The sequence below is a fragment of the Abramis brama genome (genome assembly GCF_963993115.1).
Source record: "Abramis brama genome assembly, chromosome: 16".
Classification (NCBI taxonomy): domain Eukaryota; kingdom Metazoa; phylum Chordata; class Actinopteri; order Cypriniformes; family Leuciscidae; genus Abramis; species Abramis brama.
In genome coordinates, this window is record NC_139978.1 from 8213908 (window position 1) to 8237691 (window position 23784).

General features: G+C 37.4%; 2 protein-coding genes across 3 annotated transcripts; both read left to right on the forward strand.

Moving 5' to 3' along the window:
- Positions 1-63: 63 nt before the first annotated feature.
- On the forward strand, positions 64-6323 carry fam110a (family with sequence similarity 110 member A). Of its 2 annotated transcripts, none has more exons than XM_084087212.1 (3): positions 64-256; positions 410-459; positions 3728-6323. In XM_084087212.1, exon 3 carries the CDS (start codon positions 3847-3849, stop codon positions 5101-5103), a length of 1257 nt encoding a protein of 418 aa, XP_083943338.1. In that variant the 5' UTR covers positions 64-256; positions 410-459; positions 3728-3846; the 3' UTR covers positions 5104-6323. The 2 variants fall into 2 exon arrangements, with proteins under 2 accessions (XP_083943338.1, XP_083943339.1); XM_084087213.1 differs by having other exon boundaries at positions 71-89.
- A 3837-nt stretch (positions 6324-10160) lies between these two features.
- On the forward strand, positions 10161-22464 carry mfsd2al2 (major facilitator superfamily domain containing 2a-like 2; the record flags this gene model as incomplete). The annotated part of the gene is given in 11 exon segments (XM_084087611.1): positions 10161-10194; positions 10338-10444; positions 11709-11725; positions 11727-11810; positions 15218-15275; positions 15326-15437; positions 15856-15939; positions 18320-18435; positions 18562-18675; positions 18786-18902; positions 22387-22464. Coding segments are annotated over 11 exon segments (921 nt in total).
- Between the last annotated feature and the right edge of the window lie 1320 nt (positions 22465-23784).

A 23784-nucleotide genomic window follows, 5' to 3' on the forward strand; every position in this document is an offset into this window, starting at 1 on the left:
TGCACATACTTCCTGGTGTGGGAATGAGTTTCTGATTGGATAGGACAAGAAAAAGGGCAGGAGGAACGTTCGGGGAGAGAATCAAACCGGTCTGGCAAGTTTTACTTTCTCCTTAACTCAAACACATTATCTGTCCTGCTTGCTTTCTGCTCTCTGACACACACCGAAGACAGCTGACTGCATTCTCACTGTCCTGACTCAAACTTTACAATTAAAGAGGAATCCATTGCTGTTGAGTTTAGTGAGGCAACCACAGGTATGTGTTTGGTGTGTGTGTGTCTATTGTCTATGTATGCGTCAATGCTATCTATACCTTTAAACAATGAGGCTAACACACACTTTACCGCCTCCCTCAGTTATCTACTTGTGTCTTTCTAATTTCCTGTAACTGTTGTTTTGACTTGTTTAGACATAATCCTGGATCATGTAGAGACATGCCGTATCCCTTCCCTGGAATCCGTAAGTTAAATTTATTCTTGTTGACCTTGTTTTTTCTTGCCTTAAGGGATTGTTTTCATATTTACTTTATCTTGAATTATAACCAGTTGTTGTGTGTAAAACTGGTAGAAATACAGGGAGAGTGGGGTCAGAAAGATTGACTGATTGATGGAGACTGTGGGAGAGCAGAGATGATGGGAATAATGTACAGATTGTAAAAGACGGGAAAGGATAGAGCAATGCAGTGCACTTTAACCTTAGGTGCAGCACTGGCTGTTATGTTGAAGGAATGATAAACGTTTAGTCAATGAGCTAGCGAAAGTATCTTCAGCTCATTGATAAAAGCTGCTGTCTGTCACAAACTGCTGTCATTTATTAACATAATTGAGGGGGAAAACAAAACAAAAAGTCCCTTGAGTTAACCAGTGACTTCAGTGTCACATTTCTCCCCGAGGTCACATTCCTTGTGGGCATGTAAGTATCACAATCTTGGATGAATGTTTTCATATCAGTCATGATGGTTTGCTAAATGGAGTCACACTGAAATAGGTCTTTAGCGTGATTTACAGTTATTTAAGGAAGTATTCAATTAAAAAATCAATTAAGTGAATGTTAGTTTCATCAATATTCTAGAAGACAGTGGAAGCCTTTTAGCCACTGCTAATGGAGTCTGAGAATGGCTTCATAATGGTTTCAACTCATACTGGAATATACATCAGCAGCCTAAAGAGCTCATTAGTTTTGTTTGCTAAAGCAAGTATCACCATTACTATTGCTTCATATACTTTGGGTTAGGGATTTGATCAAACCCCAAGTATTTAATTTAGAAGCATAACTCACCCTGCACTGTTTGTTCTTCGACTATGAATGACAACTGTAATAGTGCTAGGTATTTTACTAAGCAATTAAACTCATTTTGCATGTGATAAAACTGTTGGGGGAAAAATCCCATAGACTTGTTTAAGGAAGGCCTGGAGCCATATGTAGAGACCACAATTTCATATATCACTTTTCAACACATCGGGCTAACTGCCACTGAGTCATGGCGTCTATTCTGATCTGGGCTTGTTGACACTGTTAGGTTTTTTTGATTGTTGTGCTGCAAAATCAGGATTTGATCACAAGTTACTAATGCCTGGTACACATTGTATGATTTTGGGCAGTCCCAGACGAAAGATGACCAATCATGGCGATTTATGTGGTCGCAGCTCCTAAACGGTACTACGTCGTACATTGAGAGAGGTTTAAAGACGGCCATTGTCACGGTCTTGCTCTTGCCAAAGTTAGCCTGTGATAATTTTCTGACAGTGTCAGAAATTCAGCATGATCATTCATCTCACAGTGTGTTTGCTGCTACGACCTACGTCTACTGACTAGCCGATAAAAATGCAACATGAAATGGCGTATTGATCAACACGACATGGCGCTAAAACTTAAAACTACTTACCTCAAGCTCCATTTCGTCGCTGTCGGGCGGAAACCTCGTAGGCCTATGTCCAAATTTGGATTGAACGTCGCAACGATAAGAAATCCTCGTCGAGCAACACGTAACTCTGATTTTATCTGTGTTAAACTATGATATCAGTTATTGATGTATTTTAAATGTCAACGTATTATAGGCTTATTATTACTAGGCTTATTATACGTGTGCATTGTTTTAAAATGTATCTAATATAATACTTGAATTGAAATAAATGTTTTGGATACCAGCATTAAATTATTGTTTTTATTATTATTTTACTGACTCGAAGTTGGCACTGTGCATGTAAAATACCCCAAGTAGCAGGTTTTATTTATGGGAGAAAAAGGGTCTGTCTAACGTTACTGGCGCCAGTAAGCCTATCATTGCATAACTCTGTCTGTTTTTTTAGACAATAACGAGTGAAAATAGTTAGGTTAGATACATTTGAGTAGGCTTGTTTTGTTAAAAAACGATTTTTGTAATGCTTTGGTGCAGAAGCCTGTGAGCCACGGTAAATTTGCGTGCAGATTAGGCAAATTTCCGCCTATTAGACAGCCTAGTTACCTCATCGTTTTTTGTTCTGCTTTCAAGTATAGCTCTTAAACCTTTAAAATAGAGTTTAGGAAGATGTATGTAACCACAATCATTAGATATGAATAGCTCTTAAAGCCTTATCTCTTGTCAAAAGGCTCATCGTGACCGCAGACTTTGATGAACACTGCTGGCAGCAGCGACGTCTGTGTCCGTACCATTCTAATCAATGACAGCGTAACCTCGTATCTCCCTGCTCCCAAGTCATAAATCTCGTATCTCCGATTAAACATGATTTTGGGGAAATGTTGTGTTAATGTTTGTATACAACAGTATATGTTAGTAATATAAGTTATAATACCAACTTTAACTATACAATGTTTAATAATTAAAAAAATATGCAGTTTTTTTAATTTCCTGAAAAATAATGGTTTTGGAGATACGAGGATTCCGCCAGAGAGCGACGATTTGCAATATTGACATGCCAATTTGTGTTGTAGCCTACAATTCAATAGGTGTCATCATCGTAACAGTCTACATGCATGTAGTACAGTGTGATTTGTAATGATCTTATAGGACTGTCTGTATAGCAAGTATAAAACGGTTCAACTTGTTCTCTTATCCTAAGGTTAGCAATCCATGCTTAGAAATCTGTGGGATGAGTTTATATCATGAGTTTATATCATACCATACTGAATCATGTTCTAATGGAAATGCTACTGGTACCGTTACTCATCAGAACCGTTCGGCCTGATGGTGGAAAAGCATATCCAGTTGTTGTGAGGTATCGAATTAGGGCTGTGTGATTTGCCATTTATGAACACTTCATATCACACCTATAAACTAGGTTTTTAAAAACTTTGTGTATACACTACCTTCTCAGGGCTTACAAGCGAGTGAGTGTATATTACTGTGTGTATATAAGCAATGTTAATTGTTTGCTATTGGTCTCTGAGGAAACAGTGCTGCATGATGTCAGACTTAACAACTGAATAGGGACTTGGGGGTGGGTTTGGGCCAGTAAGAAACCACCCAAAATGCTTAGCAACTATCTTGCCACTCTTTAGCAACTGAATAGCAATGCCCTGGTAACCAACCCACAATGCCCTAGAATTGTGGTTGTTGACTTATGCAGTCAAGCACCACTCCCATTGTCCTCGGCAAATGTACTTCTACTTTATGAAACCATTACAATGTTGTTAAAAGTGTGTGTGCATAGAACAGTAGCCTGTCTAGTATGATGTCTAGCCAGACTTTGCAATTGTCTGTTTGTCATAATCATTTCTGTTCCCCCAGGTTATCCAAAGTGTTAATGTGGAAGTATACTGGCAATAAGTCCATTCATCTACTTCAAAGCAAACCATTGCAGAAAAAAAGAAACCATATAAAACAGCTGAAGTTTTTCATTTCAAAGGATGTCAACTGACGCCGTACAGCCCTCTCCACGGAGAATAATAAAGCTGGCTGTAACTTCTGGCACACCAAGTCGCAACCCAGAGCTCAGTTGTCCAGTCAAATCATCTCCAGGGATACGCAAACCAAGTGCGGTGGAACGTTTGGAAGCAGACAAGGCCAAGTACGTCAAGACTCAACAGGTGGCTTTAAAAAAGCAGCAGCCAGTCACTTGTTCCTCCAACAACAGCCAGAGTGGACAAGCTGCTCAACAGCCATCGAGGAAGATCCCTGTAAAACCCTTCAAGTCTGAAACGCCACCCCTTAACCTGGAACATCTTTGCAAACTGATCGATGGAGTCGGCGATACCCCTGTTCCAGTCATTTCTACACAAACCAACAGCACTGGGAAAGATCAAGATGCTACAGACCCATGCAAGGCCATCTCTTCAACAGAAAGTTCACTGGAAGAACCTTCTGTCGGGTCAACTTCAAGTCAAGGAAAAGCTGCAGTAGAAGCCTCAGGGGTTAACGGTTGTCCTACCATGACGGTGCGGAGAGTCGATGTCAGACCGCAGTTACCTCAAATGAGGATGGCCGGTAGACCACAGCTACAGAACCGCTCACAGGTCCCAATAAAACTTCTGCACTTGCTTAGACCATACACACAGACAAATCAGCAACCAATTGATTTCAAAAGGCTCTACAATGTCACAAACGTCACCCGAGGACCTATTAAACCACCAAACGGTGCTGCACAAACCTCACCTTCTTCTAAATCCCCATCTAGCCCTCTTCCCATAAAACCAAACACAGAACCATTATCGCGTACCTCTCCGACCCAAAATACTCCAACCGCCGTTGCTTCGTTCCTAGCCAGAAATGACATCCAGTCCCCACCATCTCCAGCCATCACTCGGCACTCCTCAACAAGCTCCAGGAAGCGTCCTTCACTGACGCGCTCAAAATCTGATGTCAGTGACTGCTTTTCACGAGCCGGGGTAGAGCTTGAGCGCTTCTTTAATTACTGTGGCCTTGACCCATCGGATTTAGAGGAGCTGGGAACACCATGTTCTGACATTGTGTCCGTTTCACGTCTTCGTAGCGCCAGTGCCCCAGCATCCGAGCATACAGCTGAGGGTGAAGAAGAGGAAGAAGAAGCAGCGAAAGATGAACGTCCTGTTTATGGCGTTTCCGTCATTGAGAGAAATGCTCGAGTGATCAAGTGGCTTTATGGAATGCGCCAGGCCAAAGAGAGCCCTAAAGTGGCCAATATGTAACAGACAACAAGGGACTAACAACCACAATTAAGACTGAAATCAAACATGATGTACAAAGTGCTTACTGTGCTTTTCCCATTCAGTATTTTGTCTGTTATCCATATACTTTTGAGTTGTCTATTTGAATCTACTGTGTTTGTGTGTCATTTATATTCAATTAAGCTTGGTGGTCATTAGTATGCCTGTAGCCACCTGTGTTCTCAAACACTGACCATGCTTTCATAGGGTAAACACCAATTAACCTTTAAGCACAATGTGTTTTTTGTGTTGTTGTCTGTTTCAACAATGGTAGACTGTACTTGACAGGCTGAATCAAATTATGGCAGGGGTTTTGGCAGAGATATCCAAAACTGATGCATGCAAAAGGTATTTGTGTGATCAAAATATTTTCCAAGTGGACCAATTCTTTTTTTATATTGTAATAACTTGTATTTTGTGTTATTTGATGATAACAAAAATATGTGAATTTTTTAATTGTCACTGTGTTAAAACTCATTGGTTTACTCAGTCACCTCAGATATTTATTATAAGATGCTTTGGTACACAACATTTTGTACACTAAGGGCCAGATTTACTAACAGCTTGCGCCAGCGCAAACCCTCTTTTGGCATTAAAAAACTACTGTCAGGATTTACTAAAGACACACAGTGAGAAATTAGCGCTGAAAGGCATGAACAGGGTTATTTTTGCAGATGACCTTATTGTATGCGTTTCCCTTTCAGACGCAAAATGTATGGGTGGAGAGTATTTAAATGAATCATGCAAGGGGATTCACTAAGGTCTGTGCTAGTCAATTTACTGGTATTTTCGCCATTATTTAATGCCCAAAAAAGCAAGTCTTAACCCATTTTGCACCTGTGTTGTCAGTAGATCACCCGCACCCTATTAGCTCTGCTAGTTTGTGACCCTATGCTAATTTGCGTTACTCTGAGATTGCGTTGGTCGTTATGGTAATGATCCGGCTGCGTCTGTGTTCTTTAATTGCAAATTGCTCTCATGCTAATTTTCCCTGTTTAGTAAATCTGGCCCTAAATGCAATGGTACACAACATATTCCAAATATGGAATCCTGCACAAGTGAGGAGATTTGATCTGTTAAGGGGTTTGTCATCAAATGGCAGTCTAAAAACCAGTGTCGTATTGTATCAAATAGACTGTTTTAGCAAACTTATCTTAAAGATTGAGATCTGTATGACTAAAAAGAATAAAAATGAATTTACCCTGAGCAGTTCTGTATTGTCATTGTATCTTATGTAACAGTTTGGCCTGTAAAAAAAACAAATGCAGATGTTTAAACTTCGGTGGTGACAAAACTGGTGTTTCCTCTGGTATAAAAATAGCATTTAAAAGTAGGCCTATTTGAAGGTCATTACATTTTTCTATTATATTTTCACTTGATCATCATTTCCTGTTATTATAGCCAGGAAAACTAGGGGTGGGGTGAAGTTACTTTTTTAGACCATAGTTTTAACCTTAGCCTACTATATTTCCAACAAAGTTCTAGAAAAACATCAACCTTTTCTTGTGCCCAACCTGTGTACCTCTTAATAGTTTGTGGATGGCAAAAGCATCGTTGAGGACAGTCCGCCTGGAACGACAACGTGATGAAAACGGATCTCTGTAACTCTCCAGTTCATGGGTCACTCTTTCTTACGAATGAAAATGGGAAGCTTTGGTTTGCAAGGCCAGATTCACAACCTGTGGACCTGACTGTAGCTGAATTACTTTATAGCTCGACAAACTACAGTTTCAAATTAACTTCTCCAACACTGAATAAAACTAATTCACAGTAGTCGGTCCAACCTAAAGCTCTCCATGCAGTGTTGTTCAAATTCTAAACAATTTCATTCCCTATATAGTGCACTCTTTTATACCCATAATGCACTCTTATGGTGTACAACTGACATGAAATTATAATTTAGTTAAATTATATTTGGTTAATCATAATTGTTAATTTTTATTGGCAGTTTTTATGATTAAACATTATGAATATATATTAAACTGACAGTATGTAGTTACAACATATTTTCAAACTTTATTATTTAACAAAGAAATTTGAGTTGTTTCTGTTTGGTTTCTCCTAGTGCATGGTATTTACATCATTTGAATTTGTTTGCAGGGTTATTATAGTTCATGGAAAATAAAACCATTAAAATAATGTGTTACTTGAAATAAAATAAAATTAACTGAAATAACATAACTTCATGTAATACATGTTTAGTTTAACTAAAAGTAAAATAAAAATGAACTATATAGACATTAAATATATTTAAAATGAAAAAAACAAATTTATTATTAACATAAGATTTAATAAAAATGGGATGAGATCCATTTTTATATACTTAAAAGTTGTTGCTTTTTTGTCTCAGACTGAAACAATTTATGATTTCATTTAATAAGATTTACCAATAATATCTAACACTAACCTTTTTTTCTTTCTTTTTTTTACTCTCCACAGCTAACGTACCTAACAAATGAAAGTTGATCATGAAAATTGGACAGAAAATTTCTTTTTCACACACTTCGATGTTCAACAACTTTGTAAAAGTAGTCCTTATGTGCCTGACAGCGTCTCTTATTAAAGTGTGCTGTTCCCGTGGGAGGATCGGTGAAGACCTTCCACTTCAGGATTCAGATGGACGAGTTTCACTTGTTTCACTCTTCTTAGGAATAGGCACTAGTGAAACTAGCTGAGTGAGTATAAAATCAGTTATGATTTAAGAGTAAAAACAACACACCACCAAACATCAGGCCTAAAGCAGAGGTGGATAAAGTACACAACTTCCTTACTTGAGTGAAAGTACAGATACTACTAGTCAACTATTACTCTGTTACAAATACAAGTTGTAAAGACTGATTTTTACTTAAGTAAAGAAGTACTTGTTTTAAAAAGTACTTAAATATCAAAAGTAAAAAGTAAATGTCTCAATTCATTGTTTTATTATTGTTCCATTATATGTAATACTTTCAGTACCTTATGCCTCTGAAGTAAAGTTTGTTTCTAGAAGAAAATAGCATCACAGTCCAGCTTAAGTAAGTTCAGTGATGTTTCATTTTTGTTGTAAAAAAGTTTTTAATTTAGTTCATTTATATATAGCCGCTATGGAGAAAACTGTGATGTCATTGTCCAGCTCAGTTCAGTTCTCATATAATGGTGTCAATGCAGGCAGATCAATATTATTGTTGAATATTAAATAAAATGTTATATTTAATGTCCCCAACTAAGCAAGTCAAAAGCCAAAGGCAATTTGGGGGGCCAGTTCTCCTCTGGCCAATGAACAAACAGTGTATGATTATGATTCAGTCAGCATTATAGGTCAGAAGTCAAATTGGTTTGGAACAATCAGAATATTATCCGGTTCCATCTGGTTGAATATCGGAGTCACGCCGGCATGGGACGAGTTTGTTGAGGATCAGTGCTGATGGCTGTCGTGTTGATGAGGCCTTCACAGGGGAGAGTCTAGTCTAGTCAATCTCAGCTGACACTTCAGGGATGCGTTTTGGTCGTGTCTAGGCGCAGGTCCTCAATCTGATCTGGATACGGTCCGGATACGGCCCAGATACGGCTGATTGCATCATGTGTTGTCGTGTCTAGGCGATGGTCCTCCATCTGGTCTGGATACGGCCTGGATCCAGCTGATTACAGTGAACCTCGGAATAAGCAGAAAGACTAACATTAGCGTAGATGCCATTCTTCTTATGATGTAACGGGTACATCGGGTGTTATAGGAAGTGTTCCCGGTTCCGGCTGACCTAATTTATGCAGCCTAATAATCATTTAACTGATTTGAATAATAGGAATGTATAATTTTCTATGTGTAAGCCAGGTCAAAGAGATGTGTTTTTAGTCTAGAGAAGGACTATATTACGTTAAGAGCTCTTTCAAGTACTGCGGAGCTAAACCATTTAGTGCTTTGTAAGTAATCAGCAATATTTTAAAATTTATACGATGTTTAATAGGGAGCCAATGCAGTGTTGACAGAACCGGGCTAATATGGTCATACTTCCTGGTTCTGGTAAGAACTCGAGCTGCTGCGTTTTGGACCAGCTGTAGTTTGTTTATTAAGCATGCAGGGCAACCACCTAGTATCTTTCTCTCAAATGAAAGATTGGTATCAAAGGTATCAAAGAGCACACCCAGGTTCCTAACCGTCGACGAAGACTTAACAGAGCAGCCAAGTGTTAGACAGCATTCTAGGTTAGTATGTACAGAGATTTTTGGTCCAATCATAAGAAACTCTGTTTTTTTCAGAATTAAGTAATAGGAAATTACTAGTCATCCAAATTTTCATATCAGCTGTGCATTCCGTTATTTTCTTGAATTGGCAAGTTTTGTCGGGTGCGTAGAGATATAGAGCTAGAGTAGAGTATCATTGGCATAACAGTGAAAACTAATTCCATGCTTCCTAATGATATCTCCTAATGGTAGCATGTACAGAGTGAACAGCAACGGTCCTAGTACTGAGCCTTGAGGTACGCCATACTGAACTTGTGATCGACAAGACATCTCTTCATTTACTGCTACAAACTGATAACGATCAGATAACAGCAAAACAGAAAGACATATAGTATTTGCCATGAATGCGCGCACTGCGATCTGTCTTCATCTATTTTGCCACCAGTTGATTAGTGTTCAAAGAAAGTGTTGGAAAATCGCCGAACATCACGACCCGTGACCCTACAAGAGTGATTACTAATAGGCTGTCTGTCATCAATCATGTTTCAGAGATGAAAAAAAAATCATCCCCTGACTGATATTGCTACTTTCTACTCAAGGACCTTGACAGAAATGTAGTGGAATAAAAAGTACGATATTTGTCTTTCAAATGTAGAGAAGTTAAAGTAAAAAGTTTCCAGAAAAACTAATACTCAAGTAAAGTACAGTTACTCAAAAAGTATACTTAAGTACAGTACTCAAGTAAATGTGCTTTGTTACTGTCCACCTCGGGCCAAAAGAGGGCACCAACATAGCGCTGACCGAAGTGTGCCGACTTCTACAACACGGCTGGATAAAGAACAGAGTATTTTTACCTGTATTTTTTTTATCACTGTTGAAATATGGTAATCGAAAAAGATAAAGAGACCCTTGCAAGTTATTTTTAACAAGGTATTTTGTAACACATTCATATGTTGTGAAAACAGAGAACACCTCTAAACATTTGTATGTTTTTTCATTTTTAAGAGGCCAATGTCTCTCTCTTCGTTGCTCTTTCTGTGTCTTCACAATAAGGTGAGGCGTCCCCTCCAGAAAGCAGTGTTATGCAGTAGGTGGTGTCCCATATCAGATGACCAACATTGCTATGGGTCTTTCTCTACATATCTTTCTGTTGGATATAGTGCAGGTAAGAATGACAACTGCATTTTCTCACCTTTGTCTTAATTATAGTCCAAAGATTAATGATTTATATTGTCAAATTAATCTTTATTGCACTATCCCCTTTATTTTCATTTGCATTTACTTAATAACTTAAGCCCTCCCACTGATTTCAGTTTAAAGTCACCATGAAACCAAAATTTACAGTCCTTGGTTTTATGGAATATTGCCGTATTTATTATAAATGATTTATCTGTTCACATGTTTTTTTTGTTTGTTTTTTTAATTAATTTGCCCTTCTAATCTTTATTCAAAATAACTTCCCCACCCTCTTGCAGCGACATCTTTTCTCCGATGATGCGTTTAGTGGTGCCAGGGCGGGACAAGCTGTCACTCACATGAAATCCACCAATAGCAAACCACAACCATCCAATCAATTCCTATTGGAAAAATCCAGTCTCGTCCTACATTTTTTTCCTGTTCGAGAAGTTTCAGTTGGATTTACTACACAATAGGAAAGGAATAGGAATAGGAATACTGTAAAGTCAACCTGAAACAGCATTCACAACCAATTAAATTTAATTTCTATTTGAAAAAGGATATTCAATGAAAAAAAGTGTAGGGCATTACTTGATTTTATTAATCCGGAATTGATTGGATCGTGTAAGTGGCCAATACCAGAATGACTTAAACAATACCTAAAAAGCTACTTTGTTATTCGTTCCAATTATTCAAAAAAGCCAATGCAGCCAAAGCGACATCAGCCGGACAGAGAGATCATTTCAGAGGCAAGTCAGTACATTTTGATGAAAGATTACAAAAACAAACCTTTTTTTTTTGTTGGAATAATCAAGGAGGTTTATTATACATAAAGCAATTTATAAGAAAATGGAAAAAATATAGGTCCATTTCACACTTCTATGAACCTCCAAAAAAGAATATAATATCTGTTATAACATAATGAATTTGTTGCTTTCAAAAAAATTATAAAAATTGTCAGACAACTATTGCTACTTTTGAATGTCAACAATGGAGAAAAACACTTTCTGGGTCCAGAATGTATGGCACCGTATAGTCTTGACCTACAGTAAGCACAATAAGACCAGGAAAGAGCTCTATGCAAATAAATCCATTATCATATCGGTTTACTTTAACTGCTGTGTCAACTAAAGTTATGTCTACGTTTTCTGAATAGAGTCATTTAATCTCAACAATCTTATCTCTGACATGGAAAATATGCATCCCCATATTTACCCTCATTTCTCTCTGTTTTGCTCTTGTGTGGTGTTCAGATGGAGGTGTTTTCTGTATCTGATTCTGTTCATCATAGACCCCCTCGTCGACTATCTAGTGAGCAGGAGTAGGTGGACCCAAATCGGCAAGCTCCTTCCATGGTGGGTGTTAAGACAAGAGGCGGAGTTTGTGACATGAGTGGTACTGTATATTTTAATTAAATATTACCTAGTTTTATATTAAGAAATATTATTTTTAGTGGATTCAGTATTTAATAATGTACTTGCAGAGGAGAGTTGATTTAACCCTCTGGTGCTGCTTGTGTGGTGGTGACAAATTACAGATTTTCTTTTCTCCATTAAATGAATGTCAAATATTTTAGTTTGATCATTTTTTATTTAATATTTTGTATTTTTAGGGGATTTTACGGTACTAAATTATATTTATGGAATAGTTATGATCCATTTATTAGCCGTTAACCACTTTTTGAGCATAGACCTGAAAATGAAATTTCCAACTTAAACTGTTGGAAATCTTGAATGCTTTGGAGACTAAAGACTTAAGTTTGGTCTCTTTTTAAAGAAGACACTAGGCAGATTATTGCTGAAGTGAAAAAACAAACAAAAAGAGTTATAGAAGTTTAAGTTTATCATTATGAAAATGCATAAAAATACTATTTACATTTTTTTATATGAAATATATTTTTTAAAACATGTTTTACTCTAAAACTGTGAGAAAATCAAAGCCATAAATCTAAACAAGTTGTGTTCCAAATTTAAGGTTAATATCTCAAAAAATTAGCTTTCAGTAAGATTTTGTTTGGGCGAGTATTCCAAACGTTTCCACTTGATGAAATTTGCTTCCCATTAGTTTTCAACAGTTTCCAATGTGGTCAAGTGTAACCATATCTTTTCATGACTATTTAACCTTTTAGAATCATGTCCCTATTTTTTTTTAGCACATAGCAATTGCCAAAACCTTTACCAAGTTTCGTATCATTCCGATGAAGTAAAAAAAAAAAAAAAAATTCAAGTAATTTTTCTTTCTTTATTTAACGGTCGCAAAGTAAATTCAAATATAGTACCTACTCAGACAGTACGCGATTTCGGACGCGACTACAGTTTCAGCAGATCATTCATCATCAATACTTGCACGATTTAGTACAACAGCGTTCACTTCAGCATCTACCCGTTCCAGAGTTCACATGGACCGTATATGGACCACCCTTTTTATGCGGACTCGAGTACGGTTCGCTGGTGTGCACCAGAGTACGGAAAACAGCGTTCACATCATCCAAACGAACCCGAAAAGTGCTAGTGTGAAAGCAAACCTAGTCACCTTATAGAGGTTTACCCTGCTATAGTTTACTTCTGTGTTCCAAATGTGAAAAAAGTCCATTTAGAACTTTACAATAAATACATTACTGAATCATTCATGTAAATGCATTATCAAAAATAGCTTGACATTTATGCTTTTAAACCCTCTGGCCTGCTTGACGGCTAAGCTTCCAGTGTAAGTGCACTACTGTATGCGCATTTCCTGTTTGTTTTTACACTGAAGCATGAGTCATGATTACTGTCTATGATAATGAACATTATAGAGTGTTGAGAATGGAATGGTTGTAAAGTGCATGACATGTTGTAAGTTTCCTGCACATGCAAGAAATGAGAAAAATTGTGTATAAGGCTTCTTGATATGACTCATCTGTGTCTTCCTGTGTCAGAGATGTGCTGTCATTGCCTCTGGTCATTCTTCCTGTGGTTTATACCCCAGTAACCCCACACTGCAGTGAGCTAGGCGTTCAGAGTGCCCTGGTACCTAACCATCATCTTTCATGAGTGTATGACTTCCTTTCTTATTCTATCAATCTCGAACATATGCCTTGTCCTTTCCCCATGTGATGATTACTGGCTCAGCAAAAGCTTTTTATGTAATAGGCAAATTAGCCAACCTCCATTAGCACCACTCTTGTGCTCATTATCGAGGTCAAATGGCTGTTACATCACACAGCTACCCCCGCATGTCTTTCATGTGCTGTGTGCTTTCTTGACTCCTTCAAAGTGAACGTTATGCTTCCTGCAGTGCTACAGTGTCCCATATACATCCCTCAACATGTTTCTGGGAGGAGATCAACAACACAGAGACTCAGAGAACATTTCAAACACTCATACTGAACGTCAGCGTTACAAAATCGAATTCTGTCATCATTTACTCACCCTCATGTTGTTTCAAACTTGATGTTTTTTTCCATGCAACACAAAAGGAGAAATTCTGAAGAAATATTATGGAAAGTGGACATTCTTCACAAATTCATATTTTGCATTCCATGGAAGAATCAAAGAAATTCATACAGGTTGAAACAACATGAGGGTGCACTTTCCTTTTTTCTATTTTATCACATGTTTGTTTGTGATATGCATTTTTACACATCTTATAATATTGTGCTATTAGCTTAGCAACATGCTAATGTTAAACTGTTGCAGTTAACTGAAACAAATTATTTAAAATCTTTTTCATTAATTCAAATAAAGCTGAAATAAATAAAAAATACATTTTAGATTAGATTTTAAAATGTAATAAAAATTAGATGTTTGCCAACTAAATGAAATAAAATGAAGTAATAAAAAGTTACTAAAACTAAAATAAAAATAGAAATAGAAATATTTAAAAAAAAAAAAACTAAAAACTTGTCAAATGCACAACAAAATTACTAAAACAAGTAATAGATAGAAAATATTAAAATAAAAGCTAATTCAAAATATTAATAAATACTATATAATTGTATATATAAATACTATGAAAGTAACACTTTTATTTTATGTATAAAGGATGTATTAAATTGATCAAAAGTGACAGTAAAGACATTTACAATGTTTCAAAAGATTTCAAATAAATGCTATTCTTTTATACTTTCATTGATCAAATATTAAGGAGCGCCACTGTTTTCAGCATTGATAATAATAAGAATTGTTTCTTGAGCAGCAGATCATCATATTAGAATGATTTCTGAAGCATCATGTGACACTGAAGACTGGAGTAATGATGCTGAAAATTCAGATTTGATCACAGGAATAAATTACTTTTTAAATATGTATTCAAATAGAAAACAGTTGTTTTAAATTGTAAAAATATTTCACAATATTACAGTTTTTATTGTATTTTAAATCAAATAAATGCAACCTAGTTGAGCATAAGACACTTCTTCCAAATGCAATAACTAACACTGTTGAGAACTGATGCCATACATGCTACAATTACAAATAGCACCAGATTTGGGGCACAGAGTTGCGACCTACATAGATTATTCCAAATCAGCCACTCACAATGTTCCATTTTGGCTAGAACCCTGCCTTATAAGGCAGCTGCCCATTTAGGCAGTAGGCAGCTCACTAAATTTCGGAACAGGGCCATTATAATCTATTATTAAACTGCCAAGACTGAAAAAAAACCAGACCTAATCCTATCGCAGGATCTGTGCGATAGAGTTTCTCAGAGCAATAGTTTGTATTATCGGTTGTTGTAAGGTTGTGTGCACATCTGTCTCACTCTATTTCTGTCTCTCTATCAGGGCTGAGTGTGGAGGCGTTAGCTATGCTGATGGCGACCGTGATTCAGGGTCAGGTGCTGTGGGTGTTTAACAAAGACTGAGATGAAGCCTGTCTGAACGAGGACCAAGAACCGGACCTCCCACACAGCACAGCACAGCGCTGCACAAAACCGTACCACAATAACACCTACACACCACACTGTGAAATACTGTGCAGGACAACTGTTCAGACGTTACTCAGGTGTTTTACCATTTATAATTAGTGGCATTTGCTAAGGAAAGCTTAGCTTGTAATACTAAGGGATTTGAACAAAGCCATAAAGTATTTAACTTTGGGGTGTAATTTTTGGGTCTGTTTAGTGTGTGCAATTACACAATTACTTTCAATCTTTTTAACAGAATTTCTATAGGTAGTTTGCAGCCTCAGGGACAGTTAGTCTTTGAGACCATGTGAAAATACACACTCTGACTAACATGTAATCCAACTTTCAACTGTTGTAATCTAGCTAAAACATTGTTTGAAAACACAGTTGAAAAGTTCCTTATATGAGTACAGTTTAGTGCCACACTTTCATTGGGGAGGTCTTATTAATGCCCCTGTAATTTGAGTCTGTTTGCATATACAGTACACTTACATATATGTCTGTGTTTCCCAACAGCCTTCATGATATCAGCACTAGTCATGAGAGCACTCTTCTTTGTTTGTTGTATGGTGCTGTTCCTGGGGGTCAAAGAACAAAAAGGTGTGCCGTACATTTGTGTCGAAATTATTTTATTTTTTAAAGCCGTGGTCACGCTCGACTTTGAGCACGCACAATTTCTACATACACTGAAATGGTCGCAAAATGACGTCAGATTCTGCAGCGAAATCTTTAAATACATTATTTGCCATATATTGCCTATAGAAAGTAAAAATAAGTAATCCACTCCACTTTACTGCAACGCTGCAGATTTCAAGTTTGCGTTCTTTAAAAGGCACAATATGTACGATTAAAATATCCAATAACCACTAAAACAATGTTGTATATGTTGTTGACTTGTGTACTTATATTATCCCAAATGTTTCCAAGAGAAATCAACTATTTTAACCAGTCTAAAAGAGTAGCCTTATGCAAGGAATAATTGACAATGGGCTGTTGAATTATTAGAAAAATAATGCACACCCGAGGTGGTAATGCGGCCACGACACGAAGCGGAGTGTGCATTAATTTTCAATAATTCAACATCTCTGAGTCAATTATTCTGTATATAAACTACAATTACTACACCTCAAAACATTGTTCAGATGATGTATTTCAAGACATTATTCAGGTTTTTGTAACACTCTTGTGTGTAGGAGTAATTTCATACGCATCTAATCCCAAGCGTTGCTAATTCCAAAAGGGAATTTTAGAGCTAGTAATGGAGGCTTGCGCCACTAATAGCAGACTAATGCAGTTATTAATGCAGTTATGAGAGAGAGAGAGAGAGAGAGAGAGAGAGAGAGAGAGAGAGAGGAGAGAGAGAGAGAGTTATCAGGCGTGTGTGAATTACCTGAGTCTGTGCGTCTCACAACAGTGTTCAGCAGCAGTGTCTCTACTAATAGCAAAACTGTACGTTTATCTGCTCCAAGAACAGCGCCGTTATTACCTCGCTAGTGAGAAATGTCATGTAGCTTTTAAGTTGTTAAACTATTTTACTGATAAAATCATCAGAGCAGCGCTGACAACACACGTTTCTGTGCGAGTGGAAATCATTTGGCGTAGCGATATGGAACTGCCAGGAACTACTTTAGCCGTACGTTTCACTGAAAATAATTACACACCTTAGAACGTTTATCAACCAATCAGATTCAAGCGTTCAACAGCCCCGTAGAATAAAACATAACTTTCAACACACTCAAACATATTTTTAGTATGATAGTTTAGCATTACCCCACAATTTAAATTTGGCAAATAACGTAACCTGTATGAGTAGTAACTCAGCACTTGTGGCTATTTCATTAAAATGAGATAAAATAATGTGAATTTAAGTGATCAAATGTAACTGTAACTGTAACAAAGTTCAAGTTCAGGTAAGGAGGAGGTAGACATTAAGCGCAACTTTAATCGTAAAATAAACATAAGCAACAAAACGAAAGGAGCGGCAGTGGCCGACTGCGGCGTATAAGCAAAATAAAAACCACAAGGTAAAATGTTCCAGGCTCTCGACCCTTCACCCCACAGTAATGTTAATAAAACTTTAATACTTTAGCTCATCCATGAACACGATTCTCGTCGGATTGCTTTCCATCGGCTGTGGAGGTGAAGAAGACAACTCCCATGATTCCACGCTCATTCACGGCACCATCAAGCTACGCCTTTGATATTGTTTTAAATAAATGACCTCTAGTGGCGAAACTTACATACTGTGCCTTTAATTCAGCTAAAAGGTCACATCAATCTTTGGTCACACTTTAGATCAAGGTCCAATTCTCACTATTAACTAACTATTAACTACGACTTTTGCCTCAATAAACTCCTAATTACTGCTTATAATTATTTTGTGAGGTATTTGTTAAGTTTAGGTATTGGATTAGGAATGTAGAATAAGGTCATGCAGATTAAGGCATTAATATGTGCTTTAGAAGTACTAATAAACAGCCAATATCCTAGTAATATGCATGCTAATAAGCAACTAGTTAATAGTGAGAACTGGATTATGTGTTACCCAATCTTCTATTGGTTTTCAAATTCGCAGGTCAGAATTCAACACTCTTGAACTTTGGAACGCAGTGAAGAGTATAAAGAGCAGCTTGAGCTTGTGTTTCCTGTCTCTCACATTCGTATGCATAATGTAAGTCAAAGTGTAGTGTGACCACACCTTCATTTCAAAGAATTTTTTTGTTTTGTTTTGTTTTGCATGATTCCTTGATCATATATTTGAGCTTGAGGGTTTGATGAGCAACATTTAATAATGGTAACTTTATGGCAGACTACCATTTAAACATGTTTGTGAGCCAAACAATATGTGTTTAAACAGTAGGGAATTTATTGTTTACGAATAAAATCCCACCACACTAGCTCTTAACTCTATACCAGTTCGGTGTCGAATTTCATTGCTGATGTAACAATGTATTGTTGTATCTCACTCTGGCTCCTGTAGGGCCTCACAGTGTTCACATGCACACTACACACCTGAATGCTTTGAAGAAGCTCACTGGCCATCTGTCATTCCAGTGTCTGGTCCTCGGCTTCCTCTGCTCCACTTTAGCTTTTCAGGTTGGATCTCTAATTAACCTATAAATTACATGGAAAATCAGAACTAGAACAAAAATATCATGTTGACATGCAATCATATCAAGAGTATTTGACTGAAATTGTATGTGGTAAATAATAAAAACCTACCTTCTGTATTGTATAAATCGATTCTTATGTATGGCCGCAACCATATTAGTGCCAATGTGGCAGATGACACTGGTGAAGCAGAGCAAGAAAACTGCACTTTTTATAGGTCTACCTGTAAGTTCCCTCTGATAGTGATGGTGAGGAGACATTCACAATGATTCTGGTGATGTTCTGGTGACATATAGTGATCTATCTATATGTTCTTTGCCTGTGTTTCTCCGTAGCTCCTCATACCAGCTCTGGTGGTCTTAGTTGCCATGCCAGAGAACTTTCCAGTGTACATGGTCATGTGTGTTTTGGTTGGAACTAGTTTAGCTGCACAGTTCTTCTTACCATGGCGAGTAACAATAAGACCTTTATGCTGTTCATCTCTGCTAATCAGGCAGGCATCCTCCACCATGGAGAGTTTAGCACTTGCCGATTTATCAGCAAATCTTACTTTAAAGGGTTAGTTCACCCATTAATGTCAATGGGTGAACTAATCCTTGAGGGTGACAAATTAATGTCACCCTCATGTCAATCCAAACCCGTAAGACCTTCGTTCATCTTCTGAACACAAATTAAGATATTTTTGATGAAATCAGAACCAGGATTTCATCAACCAGCCATAGGCAGCAACGTCATTGCAACTTTTCAAAGTAGTAAAGACAATGTTAAAATAATCCATGAGACTACAGTGGTTCAACCTTAATGTTATGTTTTTTAAGGTTGAACCACTGTAGACACATGGATTATTTTAACGATGTCTTTCTGGGCCTTGAAAGTGGTAATGATATCAGATTTTTTCAAAAATATTTTAATTTGTGTTCCGAAGATGAACAATGGTCCCTACGGGTTTGGAACGACATGAGGGCGAGTAATTAATGACAGAAATTAATTTTTTTGACGCAGAACCTGAAAATATGTCTAATAGGTTAGACAAACTTAGTCCCGGACAAAATTAATGTCCTTCGGATGAGACGTAAAACCGAGGTCCTGACTCTCTGTGGTCATTAAAAATCCCAGGATGTCTTTCGAAAGAGTAGGGGTGTAACCCCGGCATCCTGGCCAAATTTGCCCCTTGGCCTCTGTCCATCATGGCCTCCTAATCATCCCCATATACTGATTGGCTTCATCACTGTCTCCTCTCCACCAGTAAGCTGGTGTGTGGTGGGCGTTCTGGCGCAATATGGCTGCCGTCGCATCATCCAGGTGGATGCTGCACATTGGTGGTGGTTGAGGAGATTCCCCCCCTCTATGTAAAGCGCTTTGAGTGCCGAGAAAAGCGCTATATAAATGTAATGAATTATTATTATTATTATTATTATTATTACCGAACTGGGGACTATTTTCAGGCGCTGCGTCATATCATTACGCCTGCTGGACCCATGGTACGGCAGCAAAGTTTCTTGATTATTACGCAGGAATGAGAGTATAGTTCCTAGCCATATCAGCCTAGAAAATCGCAACTTTTCATTTTCCGTCGGTCTTAGTACACGATGAAACTACAGAAGAGTCAAGTTTTAAATAGGAAAAATATCTAAACTCTTTGGTCATTTTTTGAGAGAGATGCTAATGGTCTTGTCCGATTCAATTGATCTATGCTAAGCTATGCTAAAAGTGGTACCGTCAGACCCGGAGATCGGCTGAATGGATTCGAAAACGGTAAGACTCAACTGTTTAACTCTGGGGGAGTTGTAAAATGAGCCTATTTCCAAAAAATGTGGAGTATCCCTTTAAGGGAAAATGTGCACTTGTTTTGATATGTTTGTCAAATGTCAGTTAAATGACTTTCAATCAATCACTGAACCCAGTGGAGAGGTCATATAATTGGTGGTGTTTGCTAAGGCAAACATCTGTTACTATGCTCACAGTTAAGGAGTAGTAACTATAAGGATAAGGGTCTATGCTAATTTTTGCCTGAATCTATTATAAAAAATGTATTAGAATGCAATTCATACAAACAATTTCTTGAATACACCTTTATGATGAGTATGTTTTAATGCAATATTTTTTTGGGGGAAAGTCTGAACTGTCAAGGTGATACAACGTTCCTCCATAATGGAGCCTCAAAAAAGTCTCATTAAAATGAGATAATTAAAGTAAAATATTTTATTATTTTTAATCTCTTATAATTATTTAAAAAAATAACAAAACTGCTCCAATGCTTGTCACAAACTGCTCTGAGACACTAAGGTTGAGGATCCAAATGCAGTATTTATTGAACAGGGTAATCCAAAGACGTAATCCAAAGTACAGGCAAGGTCAAACACAGGCAGGCAGTCCATACAAGCAAACACAACAAGGCAGGGAACACGGGCAAAAGAGTAATCCACGGAACAGGCAAGAAATCCAAAAACCAAGAGACATGAAACCAGGGAGAATGCTCGGAATTGCAGTGTAACACTAAACAAGACTTCGCAGATAATGAATGAGAAAACCAGGCTTGTATGGGGTGAGCTAAACAAGATAATGAGACACAGGTGAACCTGATAATGGATGAAGAGTCCAGGCAGTGAGTTAAGGGAAATGTAGTTTGTGAGGGAACGCAATATTCTGATGTGGAGTGGTCTCTGGTGGCTCTCAAGGGCACTCCAGCTGCTGACCGTTACAGCTTATCATTTTTTTATTTTATTATAACTTTGTCCATCAAATAAAAGTCTACAAACAGCCATGTGGTCTAACCAATTTTAATGGCATGGTTAGTTCAGGTTGTACCATATCATGCAGTGCAACCTACCAACAACTTCATATTTGTGAAATAATAATAAATGATTTGTGACCCTGGACCACAAAACCAGTCATAAGTTTCAAGGGTATATTTGTATAGGGTATATCAACAAAACATTGTATGGGTCAAAATTATCAATTTTTCTTTTATGCCAAAAATCATAAGGATATTAAGTAAAGATCATGATCCATGAAGATATTTTGTAAATTTACTACCTTAAATATATAAAAAATGTATTTTTGTGAGTGGATGCAGCAAAATCGCCAACATAAATAGACAACTTCAAAGGCGATTTTCTCAATATTTCGTTGTATCTCGGCTAAATCTCAATTTCAAAACATTTACCCATAAGACACATTTGTGCAAAAAAAAAAAACCTTTACCAAATATAGATATATATTTTTAATTCACTTACATGTATTCGGGATGTAAGGAAGGTATATTATTCCTTTTTAATTATTCCTTTTCACAACATGACATTTTAGAGAATTTTGTAACATTTTAACAAAACTGTTTCACTGTCTGATAATATTTGAAAAAAATTGTTTGGCAAAAAACAAACTAATGTGGTGTAAGCACCAGTCACGTGAAACCAACATGAATTCAAATTTCTAAGAACTTGGCACACTTATTTTAAACTAGATTTTTAAAGATTTTACCTTTTTCTTTATCTTGAACACTTTCATTTGTCATCGGTCCAGATCGGCACTGCTTGTGCTAAGGATAAATCAATGATAACTCAAATCTTGTTGAGGAGAGGTGTGCTATTACTTTTATAAGCAAACAGACATACAATCTTGCCTGCCAAGTGATAAAATGGATGACAAAATCTCATATATTTACACACAAGTAGAGATCAGAATATTATAGACTGGAAGGTCTGGACTTGGGCCAGCAAGCAAAAGCAACACCATAGAAACCACACCAAAAACCACTACCACTACTAAAAACCAATCAGGACACCCTAACAACCACATAGCCTAAACACTTTTGGTGGTTCTGAGTTTTGCACAGGAAAGCACCATCTAGTTTGGTCAGGTAATTGCTGCCAGATGTAGTGGATGAGTTTGCTGTTCAGATCCCCTCCTGCAGGGGCCCGGGGCCCGGAGCCCTAGTCTGTTTCATGCTCGAGGTTTTGCATCAAGCTCGGAGGAGGTCTGTCTGCTGGCATCTCCACTGTGACACTGCAGTGAGTCAGCAGTCTCTCCGAGCTAATGTAAAGCCTGATTTAACGTGGCAGTCTGTCAGTTTTTAAAAACATTGTGGACTCTGGGTCTACGTTCAAGTACAATTGTTCACGCTCTATGTCCTGCAAGTTTTTAAATACTGTCAGGCAAGAATGTTTGAGCAAAACAAAATCATGCTTCTGTTTGCAGTAGTTCAGCCCTATTTATGGAAGTCCAAAATGTTCATATTGAAATGTTTACACAGAGCAATGTGTTTTGTTGAAGCTTTACATGATATAAAGCAGGTGCATGTAGTCATGCGGATGGATACCAATCATACCAATCACCTTCTGCTGGTGGGTTTAGTGTTTTTCTTTCTGAAGCACATCAGAAGAAGATTCAACAAGATCTCGGACACACAAGGTAAGATGTACCCAGAACGTTTTGCTGACATTCCCATTAAGTTATGAAAACATTATTTCTTATTATTATTGATGAATGTTCTCTGAATGTTTAAAACTTCCACGTGTCGGAAACGAAACGCGTTACGAATCTGAATTTCCGCTCCGAATCTTCCTCGGCACTTGATGCACTGTGATACGAAGAGGAACAATGGTGTTGGTTTTTCCGTATCAATTCCAGCGGGAGTCCTCATCCTTTTGAAGTGCAGAAGAGTGGATTTGCAGTGCTTGAAATAGTGTCTTCTCAACATGTCGACAACACGAACAAAACTCTACCAGGCTTCAGCTGCAACTAAAGTGTTTGAGGGCGGGTCAAAGTAGACGTTGTTCGAGGGCAGCCGATGAAGACCATAGGCTGGATATTGGAATTATGCAAATGTGTTACATTGTTACATGGGTATGTAACAGGAAGTGAGACTGGAATTGCTGATGACTTGTTTCGGCAGTTCAGAATCGATTCTTTCTTTTAGGAGACAATAACTTTAATCGCTGTACCATACACTTTCATTTTTAAAACTTTGCCGAGCTTTTACATTTACAGACAGCTATATAACACTCTGCATGAAAAGTATTTTTTGAAAAAACATAATAGGGACACTTTAAAAATGTCAGACGAATGTCCAGCTAAAACATGCTCCATGAACGACGTATAAATAATGTTTTTGTGGGAACATTTGAAGAACATTATTAAAGACCAGGTAACTTTAAACAAACATTCTATTTAAGTTACTGGAAGAATGTTTGTTTATAACTTTCAGTGAACCTTGCCAGAATGCTAGCTAAAGTTCTGAGAACGTTACCTGTTAGCAGAGTAAATCTGATAAGATTTATTTACGTTTTATTTACTTTTTTAGGTCTAACAGTGCCACACTTCCACAAAGTGCCA

What these genes read in the sequence shown, in the direction of transcription:
- fam110a (XM_084087212.1), top strand. Translation starts at nt 3,847, where the DNA reads ATGTCAACTGACGCCGTACAGCCCTCTCCACGGAGAATAATAAAGCTG.